We start from the raw sequence: 20,545 nt of genomic DNA on the forward strand, positions 1-20,545 counted from the left end.
GAATGATTGAATAGACACACCCCTTCCTACCAGCCTGAGCGCCATTACTCCAATCAGGACCCCCCCCCCTTCAAAATAAAAGCCCCATAGAGCAATTGTATCTTAAAGCTCAGGATGAGGCTTGTTTTTCTTCAAAATAAAAGCCCCAAACTCTCACTGTACATTAAGAAAAGCTTCAGAAGATAATTGGATATTAACAGGGTGCTCAATACAAGGCCTTTTCAAAATAAAATGCCGATAATGTAACTCTATCCTAACAGGGAGATCAGGGTGTGGGATGTGCACCAAGTACAAGAAACACTGTCAAAATGTCTAGTTTTATTTGTGGTTTGTAATTATGCTTGGCACAATCATATCTCTTTATAACCGCAAATACAGGCCTGTAATTTAATGTATAGAAAATATTCAGTATGTAAAATCACAAGTAAATATTTTCTTGGAATTGTCCATCTGTATGTTCTCCGAATAAACTGTAGGGCTATACCTGAGTCAGCACTTCAGACTGATGCATCAACATTTTTCAAAGGAACGCAGTGACTCCACTGAAAAGGGTGAGCCAACACAAAGGGCCTCTCCCCTTCTAAACTCCATTGTAGCATCACTCGAGACGTTTAAATGTAATGATGCATGCACTTATCTACAGGAAGAAGACAATTAATCATACCAATTATCAAGTAAAATATTAAAGAAACAATATCTCTCTCTAGGTAAAGCTGGAGTGTGGATGTGTCATAATAATATAACCATAAGAAGTAGACAAATGTTTTCATCAACTGCTGACATCTCAGTTAATTACAGTGGAGCAAACATTTCGTGACAAACTGCGAGTGACGCTTTTTGATGAATGAAGATGCGCTGTGAATCAGAGCTGACTTATGCTTTGCTACAGCTTGCAGAATGGACGAGGGAGGGCGTTTCTCACCAAACTAAACTGAAAACCAAACTGAATAATACTTCGTTCTCACTTTTCCATTTCTGTCTGACTGTTTGCCTCACTTACATCCCTTCCTGCTACTCTTTTCTCTGCCTCTACAATCACATCTCTTCTGATCCCCATCTCTTTCAAACCTTCTCTCTGTCTTAAGTGTAACAAGGATCAACAGGTGTTAATGGCTGTTACATTTTCATTATTCTCATGCTTCCGCTTCCCATCACGATCTTTTCTTTTTGTCTCCTCTGCGCTCATGATGGCTGGCTGGCTCACGTGCTCACCCACTTGCTGCCTTTCCCTCTCCCGGATGTTCTCTCACTTCACTGGACCATTAGCTCTTTTTAACTCAATTGCAATCTTGTCTTCCTATGCTCCCTTGTCACACCCCCTGCATTTGCCTCTATTCCATGCTGTTAAATGCATTCAACTCCTGCTGTCAGAACAATACCACCTGCCTCTCCGTACCAGCACCTTAAAAACGAGCACACACAACCACAAACCGTATGAGAAACTGCAGTCTTCAGCGCAATGCTCTGAGATCTTTACATCCTCACATATTGTGTCACTGCTTGTTGAGTCTTTAATTAAGGAGAGTGCCAGTAAAGTTTGGTCTGCTGTAGCACAGTTACAGCTGCCTGTAAGAGATAGATGTTCATACAGCTCCTGCAGTCTCAGAACACCCTCCCTCCCCCCCCCCCCCCCCCCCACTCTCCAATCCACATCACAAAAGCCGAGCCGAGGTTGTGCAGTGATGTGTGTGTGTGTTTGTGTGGCACTGTGGAGGGAAGCCTGCTGTGAGTGTGCAGCTGGTCTGTCTGCACATGTGAGTGGGAGAGAGACCCAGATGTGAAGCTAGAGACAGGAAGGGGGGAGGGGGTTGAGGTGGGGATGGATGGAGGGGATTAGGGCGGATGTGATCAGAGAGCGCTGATCTGCCTGTCAGCAATGGTTGGCACGCACGTGCGCGCGCAGACACACACACACACACACAGACACAGATTTGCTCAGCTGTGTTGAGCACGGAGACAGCCTGATTGAACCACACACACTCTCAATGTTTAGCTGGAGGGACCTCATTTTAAAAGATGGCTGAGTGCAGGGGTATTCCAAAAGGTCCAGATCGAGAAAATCTCCTCGGGCAAAGGTCCGAAACATTACAATAATATCTAGCTCGCACTATTTACTGCCATATATATATAAATATATTCAAGAAGCCTAATAGCAGTAACAACGTCTGTGTAGTCAACAACTGTCAAATCAAATAAAGTACACATCAATTATATTTTAACAAACTGTTACTCAGTTTTCAAATTCAACTGGATGGATTATAAACACTACATAGAAATACATAAATAACTGTTCTTCTCATTTGAAGTGAAATAAGGTCTGGATTAATAAAGGATATGAATATGTGTTTGACTCCGTAAGTGTGTGTCGTTGTGTGAATGAATGGCTTCATGCATAGATGCATGCATGTACAGCACTGCAAACTTCAACGTCAATAATAAACACATAGTGGAATCAACACCTCTGTGAAAGTTTTTTACAAAAACTAAACATTCATATCTGAGCTGTTGTAGTGGATTGTATTAGATTATATAGTAGCTAACAAAGTGACCAAGGAGTTTAAACCAACAGTAAAATGACTGAGTTGCTTATTTTACTGGTGGACATCTGTAATATATGTAAACCATATGTAAAACATAATGTGCACCATTCAGTGAAATGGCTTCTGTCAAAAGCAAAATGACACTGTTTACAGTGTGGATTATATGCAAAACAGCAACATTTATAATGTTTTTGCCACTTTGGTGAAACACCACTGTCAGATTGATGTAGGCTACATGTGAAACGCAAAAAGAAAACTAAGTTACAGCAATAAACACTGCATAACTTTATGCTTGTATGACAATCACATGGTCTACACTTGTGTTTAACAAATAGGCCTACATGTTGCTGGTACAGTGCCCATCACTGAGAAATTATCATGGAGCTTCGCATCCAAGTGCATTAATGGATCAGGATATCAAATTAGCCATTTTATGAAATCCCTGTCGGGCTCCCATGTGATTCTGAGAGGGCAGCAGCCATGGGTGGCCTTTGCCTCCGAACGAATAAACAGGGCATCGCTGTCTCATTAGTCAATTTCTTCCTGGTGAAATGAATTACAGCCAAAGGCGGTTGTGTGTAATACTGGATGTTCATCATAGCAAGGAGGGAAGGTCACATTAGACAATTCACATTGGACTAAAGGGCTGTGGCCCTGCCCGCCTTCCATGCCAGTCTCTGCACCACGAGCCTCGGCCGACAATTATCTCACAGAGATTCTTTGATTTGTCTTTTTTGAAGAGCATTTAATATCATAATATTATTTATGTATTTGTATTTTTTAGCATGCATACAAATACAACATATCCCATGAGTGTTAGACACAGTCAAAACCTCGAGGAAGATGAAGTTGTTAAATGCTGTTCGGGAGAAATTTGAATTTATTAGACACCTAGCTAGCGCCAATACAGTTTAATAGAACAGTCCTGCAATACATCCTACCCTTATGTAGGTTTCATTGCTGTGGTTGTTTGTTTGGAGAGCTTCAATTCTATTGCTTTATATTGACGTGTGATTCAATATTTTGTCATATATTAATAAGGGAAGGCTAATTAAAAGAAACACCTCTCTATATGATGCAATACAATTCAGCAGCACTACATGCTACATCCCCCAAAATGACCACACAGTTGATTCAACACCTATTTAAAACAGTTTCAACGAAAACTGAACCATTTAACCTTCATGAAGGCAGGATTTATTGCTGTACTGTTGTATGACTGTTTTAGCTTTAGCTACCGGGCAGCTATGTGTACTATAATAACGGTCACAACAGGTGCTTAGTGCTTGACTGAGCTTATGTCCTACAAAACTTGTATCAATTTAGTTTTAATCAGTTTTCAAGTACAATTTAATCTGAAATTCCTAAATAGTAACCATTTAGCAAAATTTAAAAAAAAGTTTGTGAATGTTACACACACACACATACACATGAAGGTTCATCCTGAGTGTTGTGCTTCTCTTTAATTAGTTTGCAGTCTGGCTTTTGGACGTATGAGCTGCATTAGCGTTCAACGACTATACTTTCACGGCTGCTTTCAGAAAGAACATCTTGTTTATTCCACTAAGCCTCTCTGAAAACAAGTTAATTTACAACATCACATTAGATCCACTTCACCTTCATTAAAGTCAGGGCTGAATGACATTAGAGAAAAGTAGTGCAACAAAATAATGAACAATCTCACTGATTTCCAGTCAGTTATGATTATGGCTCCGCCCCTCTAAACATAAACAACAATGATCTGTGCTGGGCGGTAGTCAGCCTACTTGACACACTGGTAGTCGGGTCTTTAGCCATGCACTTGTCAGACACTGCCTTGTGACCATATCTGACTCTGTCCAGCATCGTCTTGTCTAAACCCAAATAAATACAACCGACTAAACTCCCTTTTGCTCTTTGGCGTTTGGTTCTGTCGAGGTCATTCTCACACGGTAGTAGATAGCATCAAAGCTTGAGTTGAAGTTGTGGCGTTTGTATTGTTTACTTCATCTACTCTCGTCGCATACGTCACATGCAGCGTAGGGCCCAGGTGTTTCTGACCCTTTGGTTGGTTGAATTGCGTAGCATTCATAAGAATGAACCCTCGCGTTTGAAAATTGCATTCTACTACATCGCAATGGTTTTAATTAGATTATTCGCTCAGCTTTAATTAGAGTATCTCTCTGAGTTTTAGTCCCTCTTTTTAAACTCGTAAGCCTTTGAATACTCTTTCTAGGGGAAGGAAAGGAACACATTTAGGGGAGCTGGTGACATTTTTCTCCTCTCTGCTTCCTCTCGGGCAACACGTGTCTGAGACTTGAGGCAGTTTATGAGAGATGAAAGGGCCTGTATTAATAATAAATTATGAATGGATAAATAACACATGAAAAGGAAAATCTAAGACGCTGGCACTTCCAGGTGCAGCTACTACCATTACTGTAACTGTGACGACTGGCAGATGACAACTCATAAAAGAGGATGAAAGTAATGTTATTGCCAGGAACAAACTCAGGTTAAAGTGTGTGTGTGTGTGTGCTTAAACTAACAGGGAATAAATAATAGAGCATTTTTTGAATAGTAGTTGTAGCAGTAAAGATATTGATTTGGTATTCGCAGAAAATTATAGTGTGTGAAGTCAAATACCGAAGCAGCATGTAGTATTATCGTTCTAATAATTCTAAACATGTATTTTTTATTTTGACACTGAACAAGAAGCTGTAATGGTAACAGCAAAATTAGTAACATGTTTAACATGCAACAGTCAACAAAATGAGATTTTGACATGTTCCCCTCCATCAGTCTAATCTAATCTTATCTAATATGTAGCCACTAGCCAACCTAATTGTTATAAGCAAGTAGCATTGCAGCTTTTGCAGAAACGTTTGTGTATAGATTCTGTTCTACATCGTGGAGCCTATTCATAGCTCTGTGTTTAGAATCTACTCAGCCATTGAAACGCTTTGCATGCACTTCATCCACATGTTGAAAAACTGCATCACCATGGTCATAGAAATGAATGAGACTTTTTTTTAATAGCTATTGCAATTGTCATTTTTGCAAAGTCAATCCAGAATATGCAAATATGAAATAATAGCATACTTATCGCTTATGTGTCTCGTCAAAACATGTGTTCTCTACAAGGTAAGCAGCCAAAAATAAACCAGTTAAACCATTTTGCACTTTGATCTTAATCAAGCAGATGTGAAGTGTCGTAGCTTCAGACAGCTGTATTTAAAAAAATAAAAATAAATAAGTTTTCCAAAGAAAGGGTTCAGTTTTACGAGAACAGTTGTTCTCAGAAGAAGAGAATACGTTTTAAGCATTGCATTAATCATTTCTCTCTCCCAGATCAAACTGCCCATTTTCTAATCACCCTTTGAGGCACATCTGTAATAACGGCTGTCGAGTGGAAAAGCTATTAAAGTCAATTTACAATCCTGTATCGCAGCAGCGAGAGAGAGAAAGGCACAGTCACACAGAGAAGAAGAAAAAGAGCCCCAAATGGTCCATGGATGGCATGAACAAAAGAGGTGCTGAAAGGAAATTAGTCAATGTGAAGGAGGTGTTAGAAGTAACCACCTTCTCATAGCTGATGCTGCTTTAACGCTTGCATGTACTTGGTCTCGGTAGAGAAATATCTGATGTCTTGTTGGACAAGTTTCTGAGGGAACATTTTCCTGAACCCATGTCACTTGGGTTTCACTCTTGCCCCGCCCCTTTAAGAGACCATCAGCAGGTCCTGAGGCTATTCACTCCAATGGGAGAAATGAACGATTGTGCAGATTCGGACCAATTCTTTCGCTCCAAAGGAAATATTGGACCCTATTTTCACAAGCCACATACATTTTGAACATTCTTAGACTAAAATGGCATTTTCTTTGTTCGACACACCAATATCTCTTCTCTCTTATGCTTGATATGGCTATAAATATTTAATGTTAGCAAAAGAAAATATAAATACATTAGGCCACGCCCACTTAGGAGACAGGAAGTGTCTACCGTTTCATACTATTGCCGTAACTTGTACTGTGTCATCTTTCATTAGGCAAATCATGACGCATCACATCTGTTATTTACTTGTCATACATCTTTGGTGGATCTTAACTTCTAGCAGTGCGATCAATATGAGGGAGGGTATGTGTGTGTGTGTGTGTGTGTGTGAGAGAGAGCATGAGACAGAGAGGACCTCTGCTGTGCCCTTGTTGATGTAAGTAACACTGTAGCAGTCAAAGCGGTCGAAATCCAAACCATTGGTTCCCCAGCCAGCCGGTGACACCCTGTCCCCTTTGTGTGTGTGAGTGTACCTGTGTGTGCGTGTGTGTGTGTGACATCTAACAAGGTCTTTTAATATTTAAACATCACTAATAGCTGCACTACTCTCTCATTTTCAGTTGGTTTCTAATCATTTATCTCCGAGGTTAAAATGTCATAATAATAATAATAATACCCCTGCTTCTCCCATTGTGTGTGTTTATTGATAATACATCAGCCTGAACTCTCACGACAGCAGCTTTGCATTTAGTCTGGAGACACCTGAAGTAAACCCACACTTAAAATATGAATACTAGGTTTCATGACATGTTCAAGCTTTTGTGATGTACGAACACTTTGTCAATGGACTGATTCACACAAGCAGTCAAACAAGGGTGTGGTGGAATCAGAGCAAGTAGAGACTCCTACTGATATTCTATGGAATTAGTCACGAAAATGGAGGCGACGCCGCCACAAAATGAGCTTTAGTGTCTGGAAGGCTTCCATCTGAATATTTTTTATAGTATAACTGACTTTGGCATTTATTGACTCATAATATCCAGAATGTCCAAGCCTTTTAGAAAATTAAATAAAAACAGTAACAGATAGTAGAGGTCGACATAGAGGCGATAGCGGGCGATATAATAACGATAGTTTGGAGCAGGAAAAAGCTGATAGCCCGAAAGACTCTACTACGGCACACATCACTGCAAGCCTCATTTCAACACTCTAATTCACAAGAGAAAATAACTGCAGTAATCACAGTGTTTGAAAATATTCATACTTCATTGCTACTGTTTTCATTTACCATGATCCAAAATGTACCTATTGCACAGTAAAATATCTCTATATTTTTTGAGGACATAAACTGAGCAGAGACTAATATTTCATAATCTCATGTGGTCAGAAAGATGGCAAAAAAACATCCTCCATGTCAAAGTGTAGATGCAGGAATAGGTGGCTGCTTCCTGCATTAGAGATATGAAAGTAGCTTTGGGCCACACTGCAGACTTCAAAGGAAGGATGTGCAGGGAGGAAATGAGCCAGCCGCACTGGCAGCATGAGAAACCGAGGGGCACCTGTGCATTTGCATGAATTTCTTTCTGTTCACTTTTTTTTTGCTAAATGCCACACATGCACGCAAATGTGTATGCACACTTGTTTCAATGGGTTAGTGTAGTGCGTGTACATGTGTGTGTGTGTGTATACCCTGTTGGTGAAACTATAAAATGACCCTGCTTTTACGGTACATATTTCTGAAGTCTTCATGAGCTTGAGCAACCCTCAGGAAAAAATGTATGTTTTAGTGGCACGCCAGGTAAACCTCTACGAATGTCGAAATCATTTCTATGTTGTCCATGGGCTTGAAATCAGAACGTTCCAGATGATCACATAGTGCTATAATCAACCTTAAACATTTTAAACCAGCAAAACTAACTGAAATATGAAGCGTGCTGGTGATTTAGTGGCTAAGATGGGGCGGCTGCGACTGAGGAGTTGAAGCGGGTCGTCCACTAATCGGAAGATGGGCTGTTTGATCCCCAGCTCCCAAAGACTGTCCGCATGTTGAAGTGTCCTTGAGCAAGATATTGAACCCCAAGTCACTCCCAAAGACTGTGCCTTGAGTGTGTGTAAATGATTAGACTAGAACCTGATGAGCAAGAAGCACCTTGTATGTCAGCCTCTCCAACAGGATGAAGGTTGACATGTAAAGCATGTCTATTCACACAAGTCCAGTCGGCAGGATGCGTACCAAATGACTGCAATAACATCCTCACTGTCAAAAGTATCCAATAAAACAGAAAATGCCAAAATAAATAGATGAGTAAAAATCTACTGAAACAATGCTGCCCGACAAAAGTCGAAGTCAGAAAAAAACTCATTTTGACATTAGTTAACAATCAAAAGCACATGACGTAGAGACTTCCTGATGAGGACACTAGGTACAGATGTATTAACTGAGGACATTCGTGCACATCAGGGTTAAGTGTGTTAGGGCAAGGAAAGGATATATGCTGTGTGTTTTGTGTCTTGGATAAAAAAATAAGTGCATAAAATGCCGGATATAATTGGGATATCCAAGTAGATTTGCTGTCGGCTTGCTGTGGTTGTCTCCAGCTGTCTGAACTCACCTCGCTGCGGAGAGCAGATGGATGTGAGTCAACGGAGGGCTGAGCCGTGGAGCTGGAAGTCGTTCCATGTTGCAGCCTGACACCGTCACTGCCTCCGGCACAGTCAAAGTTACTCTTCCACACCATTACCTGTTCATTCCACAATAATACACCAAAGTCAAATTACCAATAATCTAATGTACAAGGAATGAAAAAAAAGCTCTTTCACGAGTGTTGTTTCATAAACTGTAAACTAGATGATTTTATAAGCATGCAACTGGATGAAGGACTATTTAAACAGATTGTATTTGTCCTGGTACTGAATGACACGGCTAACTTGTAATGTGTTGTTTGATTAAGTCTGTTACTTGTTTCTTTTATGTGTAAAATTTGGATGCTGCTGTCTTGGCCAGGATGCCCTGAGAGAAGAGATATTAAATCCCAAGGGGCCATCTTGGATAAATAAAGGTTAAATAAAATAAAACATTAGATTAAACTGTCAATATACTCATCAATATCACTGTCAGTGGTCACATAATATAGCCAGTCAATGGAAAATATCAATTCAACATTTTAGGATCAGTTATCAGACCACATCCTCACCTGTTCATCAGAACCTCCAGAGGCAAAGTACTCTCCTGTCCCGGAGAAGGCAACACCGGTCACTGGACCCTGGAGCAGAGGCAAAGACATGGAGGTGACCATACGGTATAATCATATCATCATAGCCTTATGTTTATCACAAAGAGAAGCATCCTGAAACTATGAGCTGCAAACTGTTTATTCAAGTTGAAAAGAAAAGCAATGGTATTGTTGTTACGTAACTTTTTGCTCCAAAAAATTGAAATATACATAAAGCACGGGCAGATCTCTGCTGTAGTAATCTAGTGCAAATCTCACGAAGCGAGCTGAAACCATTGGTCAATCGAACAGAATCAATGAATCAGCTGCTAATGTGATGACTGCTTAATTATTCTTTGTTGTATGTGATCACAAACGGAATGTCTGTCGGTTTTGGACTCAAAACAATTACGAGATCAATAATACAAATAGTACAATTCATCAAATCAACAATATAAATATTTGTTAGTTGCAGCCGTAAACAAAAGAATGAAGCAATCCCTGTGAAAATTGTGTAGTCTGTGAATTTCATTCAGCTCATTCATTCATTTTCAAACCCTACATATAGTAACTTTGGAAAATATGAATAATTAAAAATGTTTCTTTTCTGCCAAGCAACATAGCTGCAGTGAAAGTGTAGTTGTTCATGTTAAATACGGGGGCAAGAAAACACGACAAAAACGAACAAAACACACACTTCTAAATATTACACACAGAGAGACGAGAAGAGAGCTGGAAAGGATTAAGCATTTCTGTTGAGGAAACCGTTCTCCTTTGTCTTTATGCTCAGTCAGAGCTGAAGCTCTTGCATGTGTGTGAGTTTGTGGAGGAGGGGGTGGGTGGGGGGGGGGTGGAGATGTGGCAGAGCAATTATAACAGGAAGCAGAGACCCAGGTGAGGTGAGGTCACACATGGTTGGAGCCAAAAAAGGATCACCTGCTGATGTCAGGACTTTGACATGACGTGTGTGTGTGTGCGTGTGTGTAGGTGTAGGTGTAGGTGTGTGTGTGTGTGTGTGTGTGTGTGTGTGTGTGTGTGTGTGTGTGTGTGTGTGTGTGTGTGTGTGTGTGTGTGTGTGTGTGTGTGTGTGTGTGTGAGAGAGAGCTTGTATGAACCTGGAGCGCAGACCGAATCCAGCTTGAAAAAGTCAGAAATCACGCTCTGGCTTTTTCTTTCTTTTCTCTAGCTCACAATTCAAAATGGGGTAAATGATGGCAGCCTGAGCCCTCTGACTGTGTTCAAAGAGAGGATGAAGGAGAGAACAAACAAAAGAAGGGGAAAGACACCGACAGGGAGGCTGCTGGGAAGAAAATGGGAGCTGTGTGTCCTGTGCCTGGCACCCAGACAGGCTGGTTTGGGTGAGGAATGGTTTCCCAGAAGCACCTGAGAGAAGCAGACAGTTGTCTCTATGGCAACGCGACAGTCTGACAGACAGCATGTTCTGCCTGTGCTCTCTGACTAATGCCTGCTGCCAGGCCGGCACATGCCATGTCCAGACACACAGACAGAGAGAGAGAGACAGAGAGAGAGAGACAGACAGACACAGGGAGAGAGAGACAGAGAGAGAGAGAGAGAGAGAGAGAGAGAGAGAGAGAGAGAGAGACAGAGCACATTCTGCCCTTTTCTGCCCCTACACACACATATTACTCTCAGTAGCATATTAAAGGTTCTATATTAAATATTCAGAGCACTAATATTGCAGCAAACAGCTATTTGCTGTGTAAAGATATACTGGAGTAATGTCTACGTTAGCAGAGAATGAAGTCACTCTCCCTCTATGTGTGTTGTAATCAGATGTTCTATGTGATTTGTTGACACAGCCAAGCGAGTAGTGCATGTTAGTGCATGTGAGCATGCTCCAGGTCACGACAGCGGCTCACGACAGCGGCTCTGCACTGCTTTCTTGCGGCGGTAATAGCCAATCACACTGTCAGGTAAACACTGTTAGCTCTGTCAGCACTGTTGTTGTTGTTTGCACTGCTAGCGCTGTTTGCTCCGTTAGCTTCTAGCCATGTTAAGAGCCGTTGAGAGGCAATAGATACGGTCAATTTTTGAGATTCTAACCACTAAAATCTGATCATAGATTATCTTTGCCATACTTACTTTCACCTGACATGTCCCACCCTATAACCAGCTTCAAGCAGGAGTACATATAAATATGTAAAAACTGAAGCATGTAATCTCTTTCAAAGCTAAAGTGTACCGGTAGTTGAGGACTTTTTACATGAAAAAGATTTGGATCATACTGTCAATTGTCAGACAGCGGAGCATAGAGAGAAATGAACCTAAATTAGGCTGATTCTACCCAGCCAGGTAAGCAGGTAACCCCTGAGGCAAGGTAAACAACACGTTTGACGGATGCAACAGAAAAAAACCCCACTCCCTCAGAGCCTCAGAGTGTTTTCACATACAGTTCACGCACATACACAGACAAGCACACATAAACACAACCTACACACCAACACCAAACAGATGGGGGTCTCTCCCATTTTCAAGCTTTGAGACTGGAGGGACCATCAACACCCTGAGAGCTCCCAGCACCAAAGGATTGGCGACGAACAACAACAGAAATGGAGACAAAGTGAAGGAGATGACAAATTTGGAGGTGTGAAGCGAGGAGGGGGGGAAAGTGCTTTTTTCATCTTGACAAAGAGAAGAGTCTTGGCAAGGGGTTGAAGAGAAGCATGAGTGAAACAGACCAAAAAAAAGAGACAGAGATGAGAGACAGGCAACCTGTACAGAGGGATAGATAAACAGACGGACCACATGTGGTATTGGCAAGCCACTGATTTCCACAACTAGCCAGCAAGCCAGTCCATCAGCTGTTCAGATACAGTCAGTGAGCCGTCCGGCCGACTAGCCCGGCCGGCCAACATGTGAGTACATGAGCGGTGGGGGCTAATAGAGGAGGACAAGGGAGGAAAATTAGGATCACAATGATGGCGGCTATACTAGAACATCGCCAGAACACACGGAGAGGAGTGTGTAAGTTAGAGAAACAGCATGGGACGGAAACAAGAGAGGAGGAGGAAGAGAAGAAGAGGAGGAGAGGATCCTGAGGAACGGAGGCAGGAACACAGTTCTGTTTCCTTCCAACAACCCTGAGATGAGTCATCATGAGTGGGCTGTGGGCTGCCCGCTCGCCTGGCAAGTACTAAAATACACCATCTACAAAAAAAAAGGCCTCACACACACTCTCACACACTTTACAGAATCCAACATGCACAAAGGAGAGGACAAACACACACACTGTCCACACCAAACACACACACACACACTGAGGAGCAGCAGAGCAGACTACAGACAAACTATCATGATCATGACTGGGTTTTAACTGCACAGTTTGATATCTGAGTATGATATCTGAACTGTGTGTGTGTGTGTGTGTGTGTGTGTGTGTGTGTGTGTGTGTGTGTCTACCTGGTGTCCGTGCAGTGTATACAGTAGCTTGCCCTCTACAAGGTCCAGTATCTTCATCGTGGAATCGCTGGACGCAGTTATGAGGAAATTACCAGCCGGGTGGAAAGACAAGCTGTTCACCACACCACTGTGGGCTGGAACACACACACAAACGTTATGACAGGACCAGAATAGACATTCTGTTACTCTGAACTAACTGCGTGTGCTTGTGTGCGATGTTCAACTGACTCTTAAATAGCATGGAATTATTCAACATTATGATTTAAATGATGATGACAATAACAATGACTTTGACGCAATTTAAAGAAATGTAACTTTTGAGAATGATCTATGTTATGAATATTAAATATCACCACAATCGAGTTAGTTAAAGTTAATCGTTTCCTTTCCCATACCCCTCGAAAATTAGATGCCACACGACAATGCCAGTAATATATCAGCACATATGCGGCGTTCAAGAGTTCAGAGTCTTGCTCAAGGGCACTTCAGCAGGCCAGATGCTTGCTGATAAGGTTGCCTGGACCCCACTGAAGTGCACTGCTGCTGTATATCACAGCGCCTCAGTTGCTGTGTAACTTGAGAATGGCTTAACATCAGGTTTAGATGAGTACGTATCAATACGACGAGTATAGCAGCCCATAGCAGCTAATCAAGACAGCCTCGGACCTGAAATGAATCGAGACAGGACAGCAAGACATTCAACGAGCCACGTGGTCCCTCTGCTGGCTGCAAGATGCTATGACATATATTATATGTTCCCATACCTCTAGCTGCAAAAGGTGTGCTGAGAGGCTGCATCAAACTATACTGGGAGCAGGGGGATGTACTATTTGGGTATGTCTTAGGTTCATACAAGGATAGTGAGGTAAACACCCTAATTAAATCAAACCAGCTCAATTAACCACCCAACAGCAAACAAAATGACTGAAATACACAACGATTCATGGGTATCCAACAGTAACCACACCACATTTTAACCACAATTCCACACTTTAGGCTGGCACAGTTGGTGATTTACATTACGTAAAGTGAAGCCCTGTGGAAAGTGGAAGACATGAGAGGAGAGGAAAAGCTTTTATCTTCATGCCCCGTCTCCTCAGACAGATGTGATTATCCATTATTAGATCTCACAACTCAAATCCATTTAAGAGAGCTGATTAGAACAATCAGACCGAGAGGCAGACTGACAAAAGGCATCAACATTGGGCTCATTGAATATGCAAAGTCTCTTGATTAACACTTTAATCGGGAGCTTTGGTGTTATTTCCATCAGTGTTTAAAGGTGAGGCTTTACTTTAGCTGGGTGGGAGTGGATGACAATACTCTGAATTTTTGCCATATAAGGTCAAGACATTTTTCTCCCAAACACAAACACTGGGCTGTCTTTTTTGAAGTGCTTTTACTGTGTTAGGGATCCAGTATATTATAAAAGTACGTAAAACTCACCTGTGTTGTAAAGCTTATATTAATATAATATCAATAAGGCATCAAAAGTGGCTAAACTGAGTGTTTTAAGCTTTTAAAAAAATGGAGTAAATGCTTCCATTAATGTTCATTAAATAAATGAATGACTTTGCATTAAAGATATGAATATACAGCGATTGAATTGAAATTGTGGTTTTGCTGTAGCAATTGACCATCATGTTCAAATGGCATCGTTATAAAGTAGACACTTCCTTTAACTGTCTTTACCTTGGTAGTGCTGCAGCATCTTATGTGATCTGATGTCCCACACCTTCACAGAGTTGTCGGTACTGGCTGCAGCGATGCATGTTCCACTGGGATGGAAGTCCACATGGTTCGCATAACTTGGGAGAAAGAAAACAAGACATTTAATGAAATTAGGCCTTTGGCCAAGCTTTAACAGTACATGCAATTAATTAATCCAGCAGGTTAACATTTGATCTAAAATATTACTTGGAAACACCCACCTGAGATGTTTGCTGCTTTTAAAATATTTCAAAACAATTCAAAAACACTTCAAACACAAGTCTGTGATGAATGAGTGGATGTTCAGTGCCTTGGTTTACAGTGATTTAGACACAATACATTGAACCTGCAGCCTTTTTCAGGTGTTGTTACTGACACAACAGTGTAAAAGTAAGCCAAAAAAAAAAATATATATATATATGTATATGCTTCGTAAATAATGCTCTAAAGCAGGGGTCTTCAACGTTTTTCAGGCCAAGGACCCCCAGCTGACAGAGAGATGGCGCAGGGACCCCCGACTATATATATTGTGTTTTATATTCAATGGGCCTAGTGCCGTGTATAAACATACCTCTTTATTGTGCATTCAATACTAAGCTATTCAAATAATACACAGGTTCATATATTCATGTTTTTATTTTAAACATGTGTAAGGTACAGTGAGTAGGGGGGGCCGTGCCACTGCCATTTATAAACACACCTTGTCAGCTGATACCAATGCCAATATCAACATTGTGTGTCAATTGCATGATAATCATGCAAACAAGCTATGCAAATTGATGTTTTCATTTTAAACGTGGACCACGGACCCCCTGTTGAAGACCTCTGCTCTAAAGTCTAAACATTCAACATTTAAAATAAAATACTTTTTTTTCGGTTTTAATTGCTCACCCAGCATGTTCACAGAACGAATGAATACACTCTCTGCTATTCTTGTCCCACAGCTTTATAGTCTTATCATCACTGGACGACACAATCAAACGATCATCTGGAGAAAATCTGCAAAAGATTTATTGAAAATTACAGATCAAAAACTGTCCATTGTCTACGTCTTCAGCTTCAGTTTTTACAAGTGACGTGTATTCATCAAAGTTGTGAAACAATGAAATGTATGGAATTTATCTATATGTACATACAACAATAGAAATAACTGCAGCAGCCAGTAATATCTAACAACTGTATGCTTGTGTGTGTGTGTGTCATACTTGGCACAGCGGACCCAGTTCATGTGCTGGTTGAGAGAGAAGAGGAACTTTTGCCTGTGGACGGTCCACACTTTGATGGTCTTGTCGTCAGAGGCTGTGACCAGATTCTGTCCATCACCAGAAAAGTTAACGCTGCGCACGGTGGCCGTGTGAGCTCTGAAAGCTGTTGACTCAGCCTTCCTGTACACACCCACAAACACCGAGACAACGTTTTAAACAAATTACCAGAAACAAGTGGGTGCTCTGAAATGTGTGCCTTCTTCTGTGTTGGCAAAAGCAGGAGATTCAGTACAACTGTCTAGTTTTGTTGTTTTTATGAGTCAGCGCCATTGTCCTTTGTGAAAGCTTTCCAGTGCAGAACAATAATAATGAGAAAGGATAGATATGTAATCAAAAACAATAAGGTTGAATACTTCCAAACTCACATGCTGGGCACCCAAAGACGAACAGTCTTGTCTCTGGAGGCAGAGGCCACCAGGTGGCCAGAGGGCGAGAACTGAACAGAAGTGACAGCGTCTTTGTGTCCATCAAAGCGATAGGCTCGCATCTGAGGTTTCATGTTCCAGATCATCACAGAGGAGTCCATCGAGCCTGTGGCTGGGAGAGGAAGGGAGCACAGGAGCGTGAACTGAGCACATTGTGTAGAAATCATACCATGCGGACAATAAAAAATGAAAACAGCAAGCAGGTGCAGCAAATGATCTGGGCACAGACAAAGAGTAAAATGAAGTAGCAGTTACCAATCTGTTTCATGTTGCAGCTCAAGTCCACACTCGTAACTTTGTCCCTGTGGCCCTTGAAATGTCTTTCTAGAGTTGGATCCGACTAGATGGAGAACAGAGAGACAGGTTGCAGCAGCCACGTATTAAAAACGTGTTTCACAGTATTTCTCAACAGCATTAGATAGTCAGGTCTAAATAAGCAACAATCAAAGTTGAATCTGTGTGGGTGGGTGACATGATTGGCAGTGGCCTGAAAACGTGAGCAAACAATCCCGTTATTGTCATCCATAGCTCAAAACCGATTACATTCTCTGCAATGTGTTTAGAGTTTGCACTGCCAAGTCTACTCTGTTTTCAATAGAGTTTGTAGGCAAGTCAAGCAGTAAAATAATGACAATCAAAACAATAAAAATGCTACTGAGAATTTAGCTCCATACATTATGTCGCCAAATGTATGAAAGTGTTTGTTCACTCAAACACAGGGCTTTTTCACTAAAGTATTTTAGCGTGTCACAGAAGGAAAAAGCAGAGCTTGAATGATGGCTGGAGCTCACTGTTAAACTGCCATGACATACTGGGACATGTGAAAAGCCTGCGTTATTGCAAATGGTATTAATACCAGTGCTTTTCATTTGATAGCAATGTGATGAAGGCCCATTACTTCCATATTTGATGTAAGATACAACTTTTTTCTTCCCGAGGGAAATTGTAATGCTTGATGAGTTTGATTGCCGCAGGAAGAAAGGCCTTCCGGTGCAGTTCTGTGGTTTGTCATATATTGCAAGGGTTCCACAACATTTTGAACTTATTGATGAAAAACAGTCCCAAAACAAAAAAATTGTGGAAACCACATATAGACGTACTACTGCCGTGGGGTGGCGCTGTTTCACGGCGTCACTTGTTTCTAGACTCCACCAACACCAACAAATTAACCCTCGTTTTGAGACTTGCTGTGAAGTTTAATTCAGTCGTCTTCACTGGTTTATTGTGATGAATTAACACGTAACGATGTCTTATTCTCTCCAATTCACATATGTTAGTTCATAAACGATGCCAAACTAGGAAGCACGGCAAACGTAATTTTTTACAACTTTACGCCCTCCGTTTGTCCTGCCAGGCAGCAGTTATCAACTGTGTGACGGCACAATAAATTAGCTATAGTAAAATTAGCTATATATCTGGTATATTGTTGCAAAAATTATACAATCTTTTTTGCAAATGTTGTACTTGATGTGTCTAAATGCCATTCAAGAATGCATGACATGTCGACATTGTAACAGGAAGTGCTGCCTGAAAAACCTCAATCAGGGCGAAACACCAAAGGGTTAAGGAGGCTCAGTTACCAGGGAGACGAGAGCTGTGGCGCTAGTCTCTGCTAACCATCAAGCTAGCGGTTAAACTCGGAGGACGACTAGAAAGGGCTCTCGTGCTGCATGTGTGTGTAAGGGGACATTGGTATCATGGCGGAGCTCCACATTATCGGCCAGATTGTTGGGGCCACTGGTTTCCCGCAGAACAGTCTATTTTGCAAATGGGGAGTCCACACGGGAGGAGCATGGCGTCTCCTGTCCGGGCTGAAGGAGGGTCAGACCCAGGTGGATGTCCCCCAAACAGGAGACACGGCGTACTGGAGTCACCCCATCGATCTGCACTACGCGACCAAGGGACTCCAGGGCTGGCCAAAGCTTCACCTCCAGGTGTGGCACCAGGACTCTTTCGGCCGCTGCGAGTTGTACGGTTACGGGTACTGCCACGTCCCGTCTAGCCCCGGACACCACCGGATAAACTGCGGGACCTGGAGGCCGCTCGGCTCCTGGCAAGAGCAGTTGGCGCAAAAGTTTGTCGGCGGAGGACCGCAGCTCCGCAGCCCGGACCTCATCTACAGCGGGGCGGACAGATACAGGCTGCACACCGAGGCCATGGGGACGGTGGAGCTGGAGCTAGGCATCGTCATGAGACACTTTGACAAATATGGCGTCGAGAGTTAACTCTGTGACATAAAACAAGACTTTGGGGAGTTGAGAGGGATTTAATATTTTATATTGGTTTTGTAGTTACGTTTTTTTACTTTTTCTAAATTGCGTTGGTGTTGTTTTTATGTTATACTAACGCTAGATATGTAAATAAATAAAATATTGTCTTAACGAAGTTGGTTCCTTGTTAATATGTCGTGATTATCCACTTTCTCCCAATGTTTGCTGAGATTAGCAGTGGTTGTTGTAGTAAATGGATGCAGATTAACCAGTTCATTCTTAATTATGGATCATATTTATCTTCATTATACATTGATACATAGAACGTTCTTAACACGTATTTAAAATGTAATACTCAAATTGTCTGGTCCAAAACAAAGAAGTCTCGGACCCCAGCAACACATCACACTACATAACTCATATTTAACTTTCTTTAATATTTGTGGATTTAAAAAAAGAAACTGACCTTGATTGATGAGAAAACCTATTGCTTATGATGCAGCCAAAGTGGGTGAATTATTACTATGATAGGCTACTAATCAACGCGTAAAATAGGAGCATCAGATGAGTTAAGTTGTGGCCAGCTATGAACATACAAGTCAGGCATGATCCAGGGTGTTATTAGAACTCAAGTGCACTATAGTTGTCAAAATATTTATGACAACTTGACTCAAGCTGCTGAATGTATTTACCAAGGTCTACAGATGCCATCTACATGGGCATGCTAAATAATGTGCTCAACATCTGTGCTCATAGTTTAGCAGGAATAGTTTATGTGCAGGTATTGGGAATGCTCCTATGTGCAGTCACCTAACACACTCTACAGAGAAGGAAGAACAAAAGCACTTCATGAACCCACGCTTTCAACATATACCATCTCCCACTTCACTGCTCTTTTCACGTTTTCATTCAATTCCCCCCATCCTACATCCCAAACTATGGGTGTTTGTCTGCTACAAAAGCAGAATTACTATCAAATCTGCAATTGCAACCTTAATATGACACCTATAAAAACTCTCAGTAGTATGATTGAACATACAGACTAGTTGAATGTCATGATTAACGTTACATGCTATGTTTATTACACTAGTGTGAAGGTGTAGGTTGCAATGAAAGCGTGGCAGACAGCACAGTAATTCACTTAAAACACAAAACTACAGACTTATCATTTGTCATAGTATTTTTTGTTGTTGTTGTTGTTGTTGCTAGAGTTGTGCTGTAGACCTGAACAGACTTGTAACGTCCTGAATATCCTGAAAAAATACATTTGCACATCTGTGACATAATTCACTTTCATTCATTGACATATTTGGACCACAAACACATTAATCACAGCGCCTCCTCTAACTCAAAACAGTGTCTGAAATAAGTTTACGAGACATTTCACCCAGGCCACATAACAACAGGGGTAACAGTACCCTCGTTTATGATCAACCTGTGTGAGAAAAAGTTCCCATATCATCTAATGTCTCTTTATCGCTTCTATCGACTTTTACTAGTATAACGTTACACAGCGACTGTGACGCTACAAATGAGAAACCAACTTCAGCCATACAGCTAGTTTAACGTACACTTACCGGTGAAGAAGTCATCTTTCCTAATCTAACGAGAACGTTAGGAGACACACGGCCGGTGGAAAGCCACCGTTGCAACCGAAATGTGACTGAAGTCTACTTCTCTGTTGCGGTGAATGAGACAAACTAAAATGTTTGGTTAGTCCAACGTTAGCTTACAACTGTATTAGCTGGTAGTTGCTGACAACAACAAAGTTCAGTTTACGCGCCGCGATTGGGCGCTGAGCCTCCGGTCAGATGCCTTAAAGGGAAAGTTGTACATTTACCGTTGATAACGTTTATGTGTAAAAGTAAAACGTCGATGTCAGAGAGATAATATTGCATAAGTATGACCAATCTGAGCAATTATGAGTTTATTATGACATTAATCCATGTAGATATTCGACTGAAAACTTTCATTTTTAATTGTAGTGACGCACCATTACCGCTAGGTGTCAGC

The 20,545-nt window shown here is 41.4% G+C and overlaps 2 protein-coding genes across 2 annotated transcripts in view; one reads left to right on the top strand and one right to left on the bottom strand.

Annotated features, from left to right (window-relative positions):
• Positions 1-20,195, bottom strand: part of poc1a (POC1 centriolar protein A) — a 32,378-nt gene extending 12,183 nt beyond the window's left edge. Inside the window, exons 1-9 of the mRNA XM_079266496.1 lie at positions 20,110-20,195; positions 16,578-16,662; positions 16,263-16,434; positions 15,838-16,017; positions 15,524-15,631; positions 14,615-14,730; positions 12,923-13,056; positions 9,485-9,553; positions 8,903-9,031 (exon numbers count right to left, since the gene is read on the bottom strand). Coding sequence (XP_079122622.1) covers positions 8,903-9,031; positions 9,485-9,553; positions 12,923-13,056; positions 14,615-14,730; positions 15,524-15,631; positions 15,838-16,017; positions 16,263-16,434; positions 16,578-16,662; positions 20,110-20,124 — 1,008 coding nt within the window. The 5' untranslated portion in view covers positions 20,125-20,195. The remainder of the gene's footprint in view (positions 1-8,902; positions 9,032-9,484; positions 9,554-12,922; positions 13,057-14,614; positions 14,731-15,523; positions 15,632-15,837; positions 16,018-16,262; positions 16,435-16,577; positions 16,663-20,109) is intronic.
• Positions 17,910-18,578, top strand: b9d2 (B9 domain containing 2). The gene has a single exon (XM_079297126.1). It carries the CDS (start codon positions 18,020-18,022, stop codon positions 18,545-18,547), a length of 528 nt encoding a protein of 175 aa, XP_079153252.1. The 5' UTR covers positions 17,910-18,019; the 3' UTR covers positions 18,548-18,578.
• Positions 20,196-20,545: the final 350 nt, after the last annotated feature.

This window comes from Melanostigma gelatinosum (assembly GCF_949748355.1).
Source record: "Melanostigma gelatinosum genome assembly, chromosome: 3".
In the NCBI taxonomy this organism is placed as follows: domain Eukaryota; kingdom Metazoa; phylum Chordata; class Actinopteri; order Perciformes; family Zoarcidae; genus Melanostigma; species Melanostigma gelatinosum.

Excerpts from the sequence above, each read along its gene's own strand:
- b9d2 (XM_079297126.1), top strand. The coding sequence starts at position 18,020 with ATGGCGGAGCTCCACATTATCGGCCAGATTGTTGGGGCCACTGGTTTC.